This window comes from Lynx canadensis, chromosome B4 (assembly GCF_007474595.2).
Source record: "Lynx canadensis isolate LIC74 chromosome B4, mLynCan4.pri.v2, whole genome shotgun sequence".
In the NCBI taxonomy this organism is placed as follows: domain Eukaryota; kingdom Metazoa; phylum Chordata; class Mammalia; order Carnivora; family Felidae; genus Lynx; species Lynx canadensis.
The window spans coordinates 12529106-12546299 of record NC_044309.1 but is presented as its reverse complement, the minus strand read 5'-3'; the positions used below and the strand labels follow the sequence as shown (position 1 = coordinate 12546299).

Here is a 17194-nt window from a genome sequence, read left to right as displayed (position 1 = left end):
TGTGTGTGTGTGTGTGTGTGTGTGTTTCCTAAAACTTGCATAGAGCCCATGAGTGTGGCTCTCCGACCTCCTGGATCTCAAGGCAAGGAGTGGGCTCGCCGGAGGGTCCCCGACACCCCGCACCACGTACAGCAAGCTCGGCCCCGGGGGCGGGGGGGGGGGGGGGCGGCGGCGAGAGGCAGACGAGCTCGGGGCCGAGAGCCGGGCCCCGAACAGCGGCGCCCCGACCCCCCGACCCCCCGTGCCAGGCAGGGCCCGCCGTCCCCGCGGGAAGGCCGGCCGGCCGGGCCGAGGGCGCTGCGCCGCGGCCTCCGGCTCCTCCTCGGGGCGCCGCGCGGCCAGGCCGGTGGGTGGCGGCGGCCGGGGCCCCCGGGGATGGCGGCGGCCGCGCTCCACCAGCAGGTGGCCCCGTGGGTCCCGGCGGCGCCGCCTCCTCCCCGGCGCCCCCGCCCTCCCGCGGGGGCGGTCAGCGCCCCGACCGGCTCGCACCCCGCCGCCGCCGCCGCCCTCGGCCCGCCCGCCGCGTCCCCGGGGGCCGCGCTCGCGCTGCCGCCGCCTCCGTCCGCGCCGCGTTCCGGAGCAGCGCCCAGGCCGGCCCGCGGCCAGCGCGCAGGGCGCCGGCAGCACCCGGCCCGCCGCGCCGCGCCCTCCCCGCCCCCAACTCGCTCCCCAACGGAAAGTTCGGCTCCGGCTGCGCGAGGCACAGAGCCCGGGAATGAGAAGGGGTCGGGGGGCGTGCTGAGGGGACCGGGCGGCGGCGGCGGCCAGGCGGGGGCAACTTCTCCCGGGAAAGCGCCTCCTGCCGACCCCGCGAGCCGCAGCCCCCGAGTGGGCTCGAGGTGGTTTTTCCCTTGCCTCTGCCTCCCCCTGCGGATTCAAGACGCGGACCTTGGTCCTGGCGCTCCCGCTGCCGGGTGACAAGAGCCAGCGCCGCCGCCGCCGCCGCCGCCGCCGCCGCCTCGGCCGCCGCTCCCTCCGCCCGCCGGCCGCCCCCCGGCCGCAGCCCCTGCCTCCTGCCTCCTGCCTCCTGCCAGCACCATGGAGTTCTCCGAGAGGAAGAGGAGCAGGAAATCCCAGAGCTTCAAACTGGTGAGCCGAGGTAAGCGGCGGGCCGCGCCGGGCCGGGCGGGGGGCGTGCGGGCGGCGGAGGGAGGACTTGGCGCCGCGTAAACAGCCCCGCGCCCGGCCCGCCGCCCCGCGCCGCGGCCGCGCGTCCCACTCCGGGGGTCCGGGCTTCCGGGACCCCCGAGTCCCCTCCCGCGGTGGAGGGGGGGCCGCGGCCGCACACGCCGCGCGGCGGGCAAAGTTGTGCGGGGGGAGGCAGGATGCTATTCAGCGTAAACAAGTCGGAGGGCACATCAGGAAATTAGCAAACAATGACACTTGGGGAGCCGAGAGCCTTCTTTGGTATTCCACTCCTGTGGCTAGGTTGGGGGGTGGGGGAGAGCTGCCGCTCCGTCAGGCCGTGCACACACGAATCCCGACCAATGGTTGTGGGTTTGCTTTTTTTCCCCCCAAACAGAAGCAAAAAAGGTGGTGGTTCTGTTAAGAACCAGAAAGAAGCTCATGAGGTGCACGAGCCCAAAATGAGAATTGCTGACCTCCGGCGTCTTTTCTAGAGACGTTATTTGGGTTGGAAAGGTGTTTTGGAATAGATCACTTATCGGTCAGAAAAGTATCCTTAAAAAAAAAAAAAATCCAGCCGGTTCCTGGCGATTTAACAGGTGTACATCGCGGTCTTCGGGCTTCGGAATGTTTTATGGGGGAAGGGGAAAGTTGAGTCGTCTTGTGTGTGTTCAGTTACTTGTCAGAGCCTTCATTTTCCTGATAGGACTTTTTAAAAAACGCTGAGAACTTAAGAGCGGACACAAAAATATGTCTATCCAAATGCATTGTGTCACCTTAAATTAGAGGCAGGTGACTTTTTTCGTCCTAATGTCCCGGGTCCCGATATTGAGTTGAGAACCACCTTGCTTAAATAATCTTCTTTGAATCAACTTGAGGTCAAAAGCAAACCACAGAACCTGTCCCCTTTTTCCTCTGTTGTTTTATCTAGCACTGGCATCAGAGTAGAGAGAGCACTGGCATCAGAGTAGAGAGAGCAAGGCGACCAACCTGGGGAAGTCACATGTGAGCTGATGAACATTAGAGGGCAATTCCAAGTAACAGAGCTTTTCAAGCTAAGCTGAGCTACCTATGATGTAGATTCAATAAAGCCTGTTTTCGGCAAGCCTGAAAATGGTTTGATTGTAGACATTTTGAAGATCGCCTCATACCTGTTTTCCCTGATTTAGTTTGGATACTGCTGCATGAAAGAGGCCTGACATAGTTTTACGTATTCAAAATATTTGGCTCTTCCCTCTGTTTCCGTGTTGATTACTCAGTCATTTGTACTTTAAAAATCTCCATATGTGACCGGCCTGTTGGTCTATTGATTCATTCGGGAAGGTAGGCTGCTTTCCTTATTTGTGACCTCAGGGAACTTAACTAGTCTATCTGAAAAGTGAGAGTGGTTTTGTAGACCTTGTCCTGTCAGGTCTCAGGCCACCAAAGAAAACAAAACAAAAAAGGAATAGCTTTTAAGAAGGAACCTCTATTTTCTTACCTAGATGATCCTACTTTTCAGAAATAGACCATTGGCAAGTACAGGAGCCTCTGTAGAAAAGAAAGAAGCTCTTAAAGTACTGTATTTTAAAGTTTGCCTGACGAAGCAAGTTTTTCTTTTTCCTTTTTTTTTTTCTTTCTTTAAATTACGGGTCTGATTCTTCTCTCTGCTCTGCAGGTGCATTTTTAGAAAATAAACTATTGCATATTAAAGTGCCATAGCTGAATGCAAAAGATTCACTTGTGTGAAAGATGAGAATCTTGCTTTCTTATCTAAGCTATACTATGTTTGAAATAACAAATCAGTTTTTTCGTGTGTGCTTTCCTGTAAGCTGCTTAAAGGCTGGTATTTTTCTGGGTAAACTGAGAAAACAGAGTGTCGGGTTACCCTAAAGCATGCTGTTGATATACTGTACTCATGGAAATGGGTTGTGGAGATAATTTTGGAATCACCCCCGCCCTCCCGGCCTATGATTGGGCAAGGTTTTTCTTTTCCTTATAAACATGCTTGTCGTTTGAAAGAAAAGAGGCCTGGTAATTGGCATCTGTGGGCCAAATTTACTGGGAAAACTATGTGATCAGCAAAGCCGTTTTCTAAAGTCAAAGTAATAGGTCAAGTTTGCGTACTTTTTCAGAGTAAGCAAAGTTTTAGGGATTACTAAAGACTATGAATTCCGTGACTAACCGAGTTCTTGGAAATTATGTTTATAAATTAAAGTATAGATTATACATCTTCTCTGTAACGAGAGTCTAGTCTTTATTGCTTATTCATATCTTGCTCGCCATTAGAATTGTAATTTTTGGTTGTTTTCTCATCCCAGATTATCACCATGAGGTATATAAGATCTCAGAATTCAGCAACGATGTTAATGGGGAGGCCAAAGAGACACAACCCATTTATTTAGGTAGGTTCCTATGTCAATTAATTTCTCAGCAAAACAGTGTGGCCATTTGCAATTAGGGGGAAGGGAAAAAAAAAAAAAAAAAAAAAAAGATTGTGCCAGAACGGGAAATGTCTGCCATTGCTTAATGTATGACATTCTTTTCAAGACCTTTTATTTTACAGATTGCCAATATATCCCTTATTAACATTGCTAAAAGTTGTAATTTCAGACATAAATGTTTATTAGTGTCTACACACAGTGCTAATTATCGCTCACTCCCAGAGCCAGATGCTGACTGAGCAGTTTTGTCGCTCTGTGCTCACCCCATTTCCATTGCATATTCGCTGGCATGCTTCACTGGCAATAGTTTGTGTAATTGGGGTATTACATCTTTGACATCTGGATAACAGAAATTCAATTTCCAGGAAGCCGCTATTTGTTTGGTTTTGCTTCTGCCTTGGGTGGGATAGAGGATTAATATGCTGTCTTATTATAATGTCCCTTCACCTCTGTGGCCTGGTTGCTAATCCTGCCATGACAAAATTAAATTAAATCTACAGTCAAAAAAGCGTAAGGAACATCAAAGTGCGATTGTCCGCCCAACCACCTCTTGATAGCTCCAGCTCTCCCCTTCCTGGATTTGTGGGCATTTCACACCAATGTTTTTGGTCAGAGAGACTAGCCATGCTTTGTCTTTACCATCCTCATTGCCAGCTCACCTCAGGGTCAAACGGAGCCAAAGCAGCGCCTCTGAGACCCATCGGACGAGGGTAGCTGCCTGGTGAATGAGCAGGTAATCCAAAACATTGCCAATCTTTCCAAGTGCAGCGTTTGCTACAGATACCCTACGTGAAGGACCTGGCATGTGCAGCTTGTCAGTTGCAGACCACGAACCAAAAATTGAACAACTTCAGATTTTGCCACTAAGAGTTGCAGTCCCCCTTAAGTAAGAGCGGAGAGCAAATGGTGGCTTGTGGCTCCAGCCTTGCCCATCGCGAACACCTTCACCACCCCAGAAGTAGGTTGAGAGCGGGTGCTGCACAAGAAGGGAGCAGAAAATGGGAGACCGTTGGGGCGAGAGTGATGAAAAGCCGAGGCCAGACTTGCCAGACCTCTGGTGAGAATTGAGAGCAGAAGGAAGTAGGATTGCTGTTCAGACCCAGTGTGAGGGGTACTGAAAAGCCGAACAACGTGAAAGCCAGATGGCGTAGTATTCTGTCACTGAGATCTCTCTTTTTTTGCTTTGAGGAAGAGAAAGGGTGGGTTGCCAAAGGACTGAGAAATCAAATGGATACTTGATGGAGGTAAAATAGGAGGGGAGTATCAGCACGTCTTACATATGCAACCACTGAAGGCGCATAGATCTTTCCATCCTAGGGGAGAATATTACTGAGGCCAGCAACTACACTCACCACCTGTTCACTGTTAAGAGGACTAAAAACCAAAAAGTTAATAGTCAAGTGAAATGCTATGACCCAGAAGGAGAATATTCTTGGATTGTACTGTCTTTAGTTCCTTAAACTTAATGAGTTGGAATTCTGTACTTTCCATTCCCTAACCTTATTGGTTGGAATTCTGTATCTAAGTACCTCTCGACTTAGCCATTTGAAATGAGGAATTTGCCTATTAGTAGAAAATTTACATTTATCGTCAAAATGTAACATCATGTCCTTGGTTCAGTTAACGTCCAACAAAACAGGCCTTTTTCCCCCTTTGTGCTGTGTATTTGGAAAACAGTAATTCTAGGTGTGAGAAAGTGGGGGATGAAGAAGAGGAAGATGCGAGTGGTCAGAATTCGGTAAACTGTACACTCTTGAAGGGGGCAGACATCGCTGCTTTCATTTTTCCCAGCTCGAGTCCAGGAAGATAAGAGAACATCAGTGAAAGACCAGGGTGGGGATCAGCTTTCCAAGTTACCGGGCAAGAAGGCCTCAGACATCAAGAGACAAAAGTTTGAACAGTGGAAACGTGTACCTGGGTGACTTCTCAATCTTTCACTCATCCTGGGAAAAGTGTGATGTGGCTCCCAAAGACCAATTTTATTTTGTGATCTCTGGATCCATTTTTTTAAAAAAAGTGGAAAAGCAAATGAGAGCAATTGGAAAAAGTTACCGACAGCTTATGAACTTAAGAATTTGGTTGTTGATGATGTTATAAGACATAGGCATTAGGAGTTTGTAGGTACTCTTCTCAAAACATAGCTTTACATCATGTTTGTTTTTGTAAATTGCTAGAGTCTATCCATAACACTACTCGCTAGGGTGCAGATTTCTGTGTGAAGTTTCTGACGCCCAAGGGAGTTTGTTAGCAGGACACCAGAAGAACTGTTTCACCTATAATGCAGTCCTAAAACGTGGCCCCGAGATGCTGTGTAGGATTTTCTGTGTTCAGACGTAGGTATAATCCCTAGGGCTATCTGCACCTACAAGATTAAAGTTCATATCTCCGGGAAGGGGAGCGCTCCAAGTTTTGGCAGAGTTCCCACATGAAATCTATTTCCTTGGAATATATTCAGGCTGTTGACTAAGGAAGCCCACGAGTGAGGCAGGGTAGCTCACTGGTGTGAATGGCTTGGCTGAGTGCTTTGCGACTCACACACACAGTATCAATGTGATAATAGGGCCAGACGAGGGTATTTTGCCCTGTGGACATTGATGTGGCCCAGCTGGCTGCGGTGGGCCTACAATAAAAATTTGAGCACCTGTTTGGAGAGGAACAGCATCTCGTTTTAATCAGTCCAACAGATGTCTTTTTTAAGAAAATACTGTGCACTCAGCACTTTTCTGGAACAGGGTGGGAAATGGATAGGACCAAGACATTTGGGGAGAACACCATCAGGGAGCAGTATTCAATAATAATAACAGTTTGGACACTTTGTGCGTGCACCAGTATTGTGTTGAGCACCTCACATGAATTTTCTCATTTACTTCTCACAGCAAATCTGCCAGAGTCGTTATCATCCCTGTTTTGTACACGAGACTTAGGTGTTTGATAGCCTACCAGAGGCCTCTCAAGTAGCAAGTGCCATAGCCGGGATCCCAGTGCACATCTCCATGTGCTGGAAACACCCCACCGCATGCCTCTCTGTGTGAACGATGATTCATTGGCAGATGTGATCCGTTAGGGCAACGAGCAAAAGCGCCGTTGGAAGGGACGGATCAAACGCAAGGTCAAGTGGAGAGCTCTGGAAGGGCTGGACCTTGAACTTGGGGAAGATTTGGATAGGCAGAGGGGAGGTGAAGAAGGGGCTAAGTGTCACAAGACCCAGACGTTAAGTGAAGGTCACACATGTAGTTTGAAAAGTGTTTTCACATCTGTCATCCTGTGGTTTTTACAGTAGTCCTGTGAGGTCACTGGGGCACATGTTCTTACTCCCATTACCTAGAGGAGGGAACTGAGGCTCAGAGTGAAGTGACTTGCTCATAAATAGTGGAACCTGGCAGAAACCCACGTCTTCTGTCCAAAGATCTTTTCCCTCTGTCGTGTTGGGCCAGACAATTCAAGGATTATCAGGAGACCTTAGCTGGTAGCAAAGCACTTTCAGCAAGTATTTTAATGAGACAGTGAGTTTGTTACTCATAGCTTTAAAGGAAACATTTAATGAAATCTCTTTTTCTACATTGGATTTTCTTTTGGATTTACCATTATAATATATAAATTTGAAACATGTCTGTTTTTCAGGTGTTCACTCTCTTTCATTTATTCATTCAACAGATATTTATTGAGCTCCAATTATGGGGTCAGGCCCCGGCCCTCTTGGTCCTCTTCTGGTTCCTTTCTTTGTTTTGTTTTTTTTGTTTTTTTTTTTGTTTTTTTGTTTTTGTTGTTGTTGTTGTTCTTGTTCCTTTTGACACTAAGTTGTACAGTTTTCAGAAGATGAACCACAGGGTATAGTAGCCATGCCAGATGAGCACGTTCAAGATCTCTGAATTTTTTAAATGTTTATTTTATTTATTTTGAGAGAGAGAGAGTGAGCAAGCAGGGGAGGGACAGAGAGAGAGGGACAGAATTCCAAGCTCACAGCACAGAGCCCGACACGGGGCTCAAACTCATGAACTGTGAGATCATGACCTGAGCCAAAATCAAGTCAGACACTTAACCGACCGAGCCACCCAGGTGCCCCTGAGATCTCTGAATTTTTAAATCTTTTTTCAGTGACTTTGTTGATGACAGCTGCCCCCACCAGGGTCCCCAGTCTTTTCAAAGGTGACACACTCCAACAATCCCTACCCACTTTTCCAGGTTAGGGAGTTAGCCTCTAACGACAATGGAAGTCTCCTCCCTGGAGAAGTGAGCAGGTGCATGTGTGAAATGGCGGGGGGGGGCAGCCTGGGTCCCACCCGGGTCCTGTTTCTTTCCAACAGGGAGGGGGGCCCCGATGTTTCACCTCACCTGTGGCTAGAGTTGCATGAGTGAGAAACAACCTCAAATAAAATGAAGGGCCCAGCGGACCTGAGTGTTTCTTGGGGTTAGAAATAGAGCCGATAACAGCAGGTGTCATTTTTGGAGAGGCTGCTGCACGCAGGGCACTATGCTAAGAACTTGGCGTGTAATCGCAGGGCGCCATGCAACATGCCCCACGTCTGCGGGACTCCGCACAGCTTTTAGGGTGCCCTTGCCACCACGTAAAAGTGGTTTCTAAGGCTTCCTACAGCACTAAAAGTGTATCTGCTTATCCTTATCCTGTAGGTGCACAAACGGCTTCACAAATCCAAGCAAAGTCAAAGCCGAGAGAGCCTCTGAGGCTCTTGACCACCGACGGCTCCCTTGAATATGAGCGCACGTGTGAGTGTGCTTCTGTACCCGTAGGCGCAGCGGTAGACCGCTTCGATGCTACTCGCTGCCTAAAGTTCGGGAGGCGTCTGCAGTCAGGCCCGTCACACTCTTGGATTGGTCATTTAGCCAACATCACAACCACAGTGTGAGGCAGGTGTTCCATCCGTCATTCAGACAGGAAGCCGAGCTCGGGGGTGAAAGTGACTCACGCGAGGTTATACCGTAGTTAGTAGTTGAGCGTGCTTTAAAACCCGGGTTCCTGATGTCCAGCTCTGCCCTCTCTCACCACGTGGGGGCTGCCTGCGGTCCTGCCTACCTGTGCCGTTCTGCCCACACGGGCTCATCTTAGTGTGTGACTGCTCATCCTCTCCCCGCCGCCCCCCCCCGCCCACCGACAGAGTGGGGCTCAAGACATAAGAGGGGGCACCGTCGGTAGAAGGGAGGGGTGGGCAGAGCCTGGGACCTGCTTGGGAAGAAAGGAAGTAAAGTTGGTTGAACATCTGCTGTACGCTGGGCACTTTCCCAAACTGGAAAAGTATTGTTATTTCCATTTTTAAATGAAAAATACAGGCCTTTGGAAATGTCAGTTTGCTCAAGGTCAGAGAGTTCGCAGACGAGAGCTTGGCCGTGGACCCGGCTCCCGCGGTATTTCTGCTCTGCGGTGTGGTCTCTGAGAAAGCCGGGCCCCTCGCCTCCTCCCTCTGCTGTTCGCTCTCTGCTTCTAGCTTCTAGCTCACCTTTCCAGTCTTTTCTCCCTCTTCTTCCTACTGAAAACATTGGCCTGCGTCAGACTGGTCTCTTAGCATTAACTTCCTGGGGCGCCTTTCCCTGTCTGTGTGTGGGCTCTTCACCATCCCTTCCCTTCCAGGCCCTCCCACGTGTTAGCCCGTTTCCAGACCCCATCTATCACCAGCCTATCGCCTATCGGTTTCTGAAGCCCAATTCCAATATTACCTAGGCCTGGAGGCCTTCTCAGTTCGTATAGCACAATAGAGAGAAGTCAGGTTTGAAGTCAGAAAACCTTGGTTTGAATCTCAGGCTAACGGTTAATAGCACCTTGCACGAAACTCTTGAGAGGCTTTATCTTCCGTAGTTGAATAGGAATGTTGGCCCTGACTTCCCCAGCAGGCTCCCCTTCAGCGTCTTGGAAATCCTATATGATAAAACACTTTTTCAGAGTAGAAGATGCTGTATTCTTATTTTTATTATCCCCTTCTCCTGAAATAGAAGTTCTGTTCTTCTGAACACCTTAGCACTAAATAATAACGTCATCCAGCATTTGCCACATACTGCCTAATACTTGTTTTGTACACAGCTTTATGGCGCTCCAGGTCAACTGCAGACACCCCTGTCGCCCCCAAACCTGAACAGTTACCACACTGAATTGTGGTTGTTTATTCGCACTGTCTCTCCTCATGTAAATTGTAAGATGACAGAGCAAGGGTGACCTGGATTCTTTTTTGTATCCTTTGAAGCACCCAGCACGGTGTTGTGTTCATAATAGGAACCCAGATGACAGGTACTCAAGTATCTAAACGTGTGAGTATGTTGGACAATGTCGTACAGAACTCTGAAGACTTGCTTTAAAATATATCACTGTGGGGGCGCCAAGAGTTGGTTAAGCATCCGACTCTTGATATCGGCTCAGGTCGTGATCTCATGGTTTGTGAGATCGAGCCCCGAGTCGAGCTCTGTGCTGACAGCAGGGATCCTGCTTGGGATTCTCTCTTTCCCTCTCTCTGCCCCTCCTCCGCTCATGTTTGCTCATGCTCTCTTTCTCTCTCTTATTTATTCAAAAGAAATAAGTAAACTTTAAAATATATATACACACACTACACTGTTGAGATTTTGGAGACATTTAGCGAGCCAAACTAAAATATTCCTCATTTAACCAGAAGAATCTTTTATCATACATTAAAGCAGCACAGAAACTTGGGACTTCTGATATTGATGTGTGAGATAGAACTTGAAATCTTTTTGTTTTCCTTCACATCTAGAAAAGACCAAAAAGGAGAGGACCTCACCTAGGAAAGCCAGCGACATGTTAAAAACCATAACTGAAAAATAGTATATGCTCTGTTGGCTCGGTATTGTGCTTTAACGTGGGCACAGCTTTCTAGAGGCGCTTGAGATAGTATTGACCTGTTTATCAACTGACTTTGGCAGGTCTGGTTGTCCAGCTCCGTGGGAAGCAAGTTTACCGACCTAAGTTTCAGAAAAATAGCAAACTGTGCATTCAGCAACAGGCTTGTCCCGCTATGAGGGAACGCTCAAGCCGGGCCTGCTCCCCTAGGCCCGTGTCTTGAGAAAAAGTTGCCTCTTTCCGTTTCCCATCAAGACTTGGTGTGGTTCAGGAGTGAGCGAAATGCGTGATACGTTTTGATGGTTTGCTGTTCCTACTCTGATCGTGACCAAATCATTAAAAAAAAAAAAGAAAAACACAAAACAAAAAACCCTCCACAAAGGACAGACTCTAAGGAGACGTATTAACAATTTAGCCTCTCTGGTTCCCATGGGAATATGGATTTTTACTTTTGGAAGAGAATAACATGGCTATCTATAAGATAAAATAAAGATTTTGGAACAGTGTGTTTTGCATCTCCAAGTTAAAAATAGACCTAGGACATTTACAAAGCAACTCTGTTATTCTTACAAGTCACAGATTACTGGAGAGAACGCCACCTAGACTGGAATGTGCGTGCAGAAGCAGGGGGTGGTGGGCCAGGAGGGAGCAGACGCCCACGCCGGCAGGGATTCACCCAGGGGCCCCGTGCGGCTCCAGGGCCTGCCTGCCTGAACCTCTTCACCGTCTGTGGCTTCCTAGTTAGGACTGAGACTCCTAGGCCTGACGGATGAGACTTTGCACGAACTGCCACCTGCCTCCTTGGGCTCGCAGCTGAGGCTTTCCTTCCACCTCCCAGGTTTCGGCCATGCCACACCACTTTCGTTCGTGCAGCAGGATTCTGTCCTTGCCTTTGAGGCCAGGCACTTTGTCACCCGGGTGGCTGCACATACCACCTCCTCTGCTTGGAATGTCACACTTGGACCATCCTCCCTCTTCTGTCCGTGGCTCTCTCTTATCCCTGAAGACTCCCAAGTTGATGCAGCTTCCTCCAGGCAGCCTTCCCTGATTCCCCTCACCTCTCCTTCCACAGCATCCAGGGCTGGGTGCTATCACAGCAAAGCCAGTTTGCTTGTCTCTCTCTCTCTCTCTCTCTCTCTCTCTCTCTCTGTCTCCCCGCACTGGGGTGTAAACTCCCTGAGAATCATCTCCGTGTCCCCACTGTCCAGCCCCACGATGGTCACATAAGTACATGCTCAGGGAGTGAATAAGATGTCCACTTTAAATTCAAAATAAAGTGGGGGCGCCTGGGTGGCTCACTCGGTTGAGTGTCCGACTTCGGCTCAGGTCATGATCTTGCAGTCTCTGAGTTTAGCCCCACGTCGGGCTCTGTGCTGACAGCTCAGAGCCTGGAGCCTGCTTCGGATTCTGTGTCTCCCTCTCTCTCTGCCCCTCTCCCACTCATGCTCTGTCTCTCTCTCTCTCAAAAATAAACACTAAAAAAAAAATTTTAAAGAAATAAATAAAGTGGTGGAATCAGCCATTTTGAAACTTTATTAACCAACTCTTTTACCTCTAAGTCCTGCCCTGGCTTCAAAGGGTGAAAATTTACACATCCTTCTTCGTACCTAACTGGACCTCCCATACCAGGCGTAAAATTTGTCACCACTGGCTATCGAAGCTGTATTTTTCATTTGTTTTTTTTTTTTTCTTTTTTATCAGGTTAATGGCAGGTCCCTCTCTTCAAGTTTAACCCCGAAAGAGGATGCACCACTGTGCCTTTGTGTGTATTCTAGCCCCTGGCCTCCAGGGCCTTGCATATAACAACGCGCTGTGCGGGCACCTCTGGATACGGCTGCACATGGGCCTGGCGTCTGCCCTGCTGGGCTCTGCCGGGAACAGTGTCTGCCACCCGGGCTGTCTGAGCCTTCATTGCCCAAGTCTCATCTTGAATTCCTGCAGGCAAGGCTCCATTCACCGTGTTCCTGGTGCCTGGTACCTGACACGGAGTAGATTTCACAACAACTATTTCTGAATAAATGAAGGAGTCCCATGCTTGGAACATGTTAAAAGTGTAGTTATCATCTGATGTGAGCGGGACAGTCTGTTGAGGGGAGACCGTCTTCTTGTGCAGGACTGTCCCACATGTTACAAGAGGTCTGAGTGTGGGCGGCACAAATGTACATGGATGTCAGGAGCAACCCCCCCCCCAAGCCATTGTGACCATCAGAGATGCCCCCTACACATGTGAGTTAGAGCATCGTCTTCTGCAGTCCACAGTTGTGGGGTCAGTTAGCTTTGAGCCGAGAAAAACGATTGCATTGCTATAGGCTGGACGCCCTTCCCTCCCCAGCTGTCTCCCAGATGCCCTTGTGAAGGGGGGGCAGAAACAAGGGGCTGGGGTGGACCCAGCCAGCCACATCGCCATACCCAGAGCGAGCACCTCCATTCACGGCCAGGTTCCTGAGCCTCCTTTCTATGCAAAGGACAGCTTCTTACATGCATACTCGATCATATATTTTAAAATCATTAAGAAGTTTAGACAGATTTCCTTTCAGCATTGCAGACAATGAGTATCCTTGTAAATAAGAATCCATAAAATTGTTTTCTTAGTTTTGCATTTTTTTTCAAGCACGTACAAATATACTATACCATTTGAACTGCAAGGGTTTTACAATGTTTTTTTACTCAGAAATCAAATTTTATATCTGAAAGGTTAATGGAGAAAACTAATTATGCGATCTGGTAACCAAATGTGTGATGAGACATTTGTCTCTGTAATTAACAGCAAGGAACTTTTATAGTTTCATAAAATCGAATGGTACATGGAGTGTTCTGTGAGCATTTGTTTGGATGAGGTGTCCAACACAGAGATGTTTATGGATGATATAAAGTTGAACTGAAATGTAATGCAGGTGTCTGTACATCTCACGGCATTTCTCATTGTTGAAATGGAAGCCGGAAGATTAATAACTTTACTTTGTCATGATAAAATAAGTAATGTGTTCTTGGAACAGTGGTACGGTACATAAGTTACTCAGTAATTCCAAGAATTTATTCTGTTCCAGGAATAATATCCTTAACAATTTATTTTTACAGAAAAAGTTGATGCCACATAATAGCCTCTGAAGTTGCTTGTATGGCTAATGGAATTATATCTCAAATATGACTTTACACCTCCAGAGAAAATGTAAAGAACCCCACAAAAATGCAAGGTTAAGGTACAAGCTAAAAGTTAAAAAGTCAGGAGATGCAAAAGTTAAGGTTCTTCTGTTAACGTTAACTCATTCTCATTGCACATATATAATTTTTTCAATTACTAGCAAGACTTTAATGGGTCCCTTAATAAGCCTTGTATGAAATACGGTTGGAAAGGAGTTGTTGCAGGTGTGTTTGCCTTAACCACTCTACAGGAGAGAGCCTGGTGCCTTGAGCAACACAGACGGGCCCAGAGCTGATTCGTCTTCCTCTGGTCTACTTTGGTCATGTGGGCAAGCAACTTACTCTCATTCTTTGCTAAATGGGGGAAATGAGTCGCTGTCTATCATCTCTGATGAGCTAGGAAGACGACGAGGATGAGATATGTGCCTTTGGGAAAGCTTTCAGAAGAAGGCACGATTGAATTTAGGCACCAAGTGTTTGCCTCTGTTTGCCAGGCCTACACCATGGAAACGAGAATCTCTTTCCAGGATGTCACAGATTTGGTTTACGTCTTACCCATCGTCAGTAGTGTTTTTTCAGCCTTCCTCAACTGTAGTGTTTTTTCAGCCTATCCCAACTTCTTGGCATAACTGATGCTTAGAATTTACTGAATTCTTGTATTTGTTTTGTAGGTCTTTATCGAGTAACCATTAGGGCCAGGCTAAGAGATTTTAAAGCTCAGGAGGTAGCGGCCAGGGGGATGAAGGGTTCTGTGGGAACATAAAGAGGGGCCTCACCAGGCCCGGGGTGGGGGTTAGGGACTCTGATCCTTGAGGAGATGACATTTCAGTAGGAGATGGGGCTGAGGAGGTATGAAGGCTAGGAAGTGAGTGCTTCCAGACTTTCCTTCCAGCTAAAGCAGAGGGCCTCTGGCTTTCCATTACACCCACCAGCTGGGTTGGTATTTAATTGTCCTGAAGTGAGGCCTGGGCACTGGTCCTTTGAGAAAGTTGTCTAATGTGCATGCAGCCACACCCAAGAGCCACCAGTTTAGAATAAGGGGGGGTGGGGGGGTAGGGAACATGGCAAGGGCTAAGGTGGAGAAATGGGCAAGGAAGGCCAGATGCAGAGCCGGGCTGCATCGGAGGTGGTTGGCATTCCACTGAGCTGTGTCACGTGATGAGGTTTGTGTGTTTGGAGATCGCCCTGGCTTGGGGGTGAAGAGGGTTTGGAGGGAGGGGCGCAACACTGGAGGCTTTTGGCAGTAGCCCCATCAAGTGATAACGGAAGCGGGGGGCGGGCGGTGGGTGTGGAGAGAAATGAGAGGGTTCAGAAGTGATTTGGAAGTCACAGTAATCAGGACTCTATGATTAACTGGCTTTGGGAGGGCGAGGAGAGAGAGGAGCCCCAACTTTCTGGCTTGTACGGCAGGGTGGATGCTGTTAGTAAGGCTCAGGGATGGTCATCATTAAATACAGTTTGGGGACATGATACTAAGGTTGCTTTTGAAATGCGCAAGTGGGGCTATTGGGTATGTGGGTCTGGAGCCCTGAAGTGGGATCAGGGCTGGAGTCCTCACATACAGATGGTCACTGGGGCCAGGAGAGAGGATCGGGGGACCCAGAAGGTGTGTGGGGAGTGAGAAGGCTGTTCGGGCAGCATCCTGAAAACGTTCGACATTTAAGGCAGTGCTTTTCACACCAGTGGTTGTGACCTGTAAATGGGTCAGGAGATCAATTTAGCAGATTGTCACCCTCATGAGCAATAGTGGTAATAATAATAATAACAAAGACAGAGTGGAAAAGAAAATGTCAGAGTGCATTGCATGCAGGAAGGATAAATTCGTGAAACTTTTTAGTTATATATGTAGTATACGTGTATGTGTGTGTGTGTGTGTGTGCGCCTGAAATCGTCATGAAAAATATATTTCTTGCTGTGAACTATGGTCAAAAAAGTTTGGAACCCATTGACCTAAGCTGCGTTTGTCTTACCCCTAGAGAGTTGTCTTTAGTCTGACTCAGGAAAGACTGCCAGTCTCTAAGTGCTTTTGGACCCAGAGTTATCGGAGTTCCCTGAAATCCTTGGAAGAAAAAGGTGCTGTGAATGTGACCCATTCTTCATTGTCAGTAACACTATTTACATTGAAGATGAAACCGTACAATGGCATGTATATTTAACTTGGAATATATTTTTAAATGTATTTATTTTGAGAGAGAGAGCACGAGTAGGGGAGGGGCAGAGAGAGAGAGAGAGAGAGAGAGAGAGAGAGAGAGAGAATCCCAATCCCTGACATGGGGCTCAATCCCACGAACCATGAGATCATGACCTGAGCCGAAATCAAGAGTCGGACGCTCAACCGCCTGAGCCACCCAGGCGCCCTTAACTTGGAATATTTAAAAATTTTAAATGGCTGAAGAAATGTAATACAGCGAGTACTTAATCAAGTTCATACTTAGCTGATCCAAGATGTAGATATGCAAATTAACAGCTCGGTTAGGGGAGATTTGCACCTCCGTATAACATTCTTCTAGAAGTTTTCTGTGCAGGAGAGCAGAGGGTCAGCATTTCAAGTTATAACGAGAAGGATCGTCTCTTTCCAGGCAGTGAGTTATGAACATTCTCTCTCTTGCTGAATGAAGGCAGGACGTTGGTTATACTACCAGAGGCATATGGGAGCTGCTCTTAACCTACAGTCTTGTGTTTTACCTATGTGAATTACCGGCATTCGAAGACTTTTGCTATATGTTTCACAGAATCATGAACGTAAATAAATTCTTACTTCGTGTCTTCTAAGTGTTAATATGTGGCTTTGGTAGAACTAACAGGATTCACGTGAACCATGCTGCCAGAGTAAAAAGAAATATCTGAGCCTTGTTAGTTCGAAACAGCGCAACTAAGTTGGAATCCGCGGATCGTTTGGGGCCGTGATTTCACTGTTTCTACCACGTGTGTTCACATAGCTGGGTGGTTAAGATGCCAGCTGGTTCAGACAGCACGGAGTGTGTGTCCTGACCGCTTCCTGGATACCACGCAGCTGGACTGGTGTGTGAATGGCCTCCGTCCTGCCCGTCAGCCCGTTCCTTGAGCGCCTCCGGAGAGTAGCTCGAGGACCTTGGAGCCTGACCCACCTGGTGTAACTCTCCAGTCTCAAAGTCCCTGTTTTCTCCTGGGTGGAATGTGTTCAGCAGCATTTGAACCTCTTAGTTTGTTATCAGGATTAAAAATTGGCAGAGCGTTTGCCAGAGGGCCTGGTACATAGTGAGTGCTCTGTAAATGGTGGCTATAACACTTTTACCCCTGCCTGCTGCCAAATTACTTTTTAAAAAAAACACACGGCTTGGGGTGCCTGGCCGGCTCAGTCGGAAGAGCACGGGACTGTTGATCTCGGGGCTCATGAGCTGGAACCCCGCGTCAGGTATAGAGATTACTTAAATAAATAAATAAACTTAAAGAATAAAAACATAAAAAATAAATAAATAAATAAATAAATAAATAAATAAATAAATAAATAAATAAAAACAAAAAATGCACGGCTTCTATGAGCTTCAACAGAAAGTAATCTTAGGCCTGTACACCAAGGGTTGCAAAACAGACCACACCCAGCACCCTCTTTCCTTTGACTTGCTTTCACTGCTCTCCCTAGCCACCTATCTATCACTCGTTCCCGTCCAACTTCGTCTTTCCTGGGTGACATTACAGAAGATGTTTTTGCGTCCAGTGCCACAGG

The 17194-nt window shown here is 47.9% G+C and overlaps 1 protein-coding gene across 6 annotated transcripts in view; it reads left to right on the top strand.

Moving 5' to 3' along the window:
* Positions 1–667: 667 nt before the first annotated feature.
* Positions 668–17194, top strand: part of BEND7 (BEN domain containing 7) — a 79925-nt gene continuing 63398 nt past the window's right edge. For 4 of the 6 annotated variants that reach the window (XM_030321076.2, XM_032593824.1, XM_030321075.1 and 1 more), the window contains exons 1-2: positions 668–1099; positions 3426–3509. In XM_030321076.2, coding sequence (XP_030176936.1) covers positions 1039–1099; positions 3426–3509 — 145 coding nt within the window. In that variant the 5' untranslated portion in view covers positions 668–1038. The remainder of the gene's footprint in view (positions 1100–3425; positions 3510–17194) is intronic. The other 2 variants (XM_030321077.2, XM_032593825.1) reach the window with 2 other exon arrangements.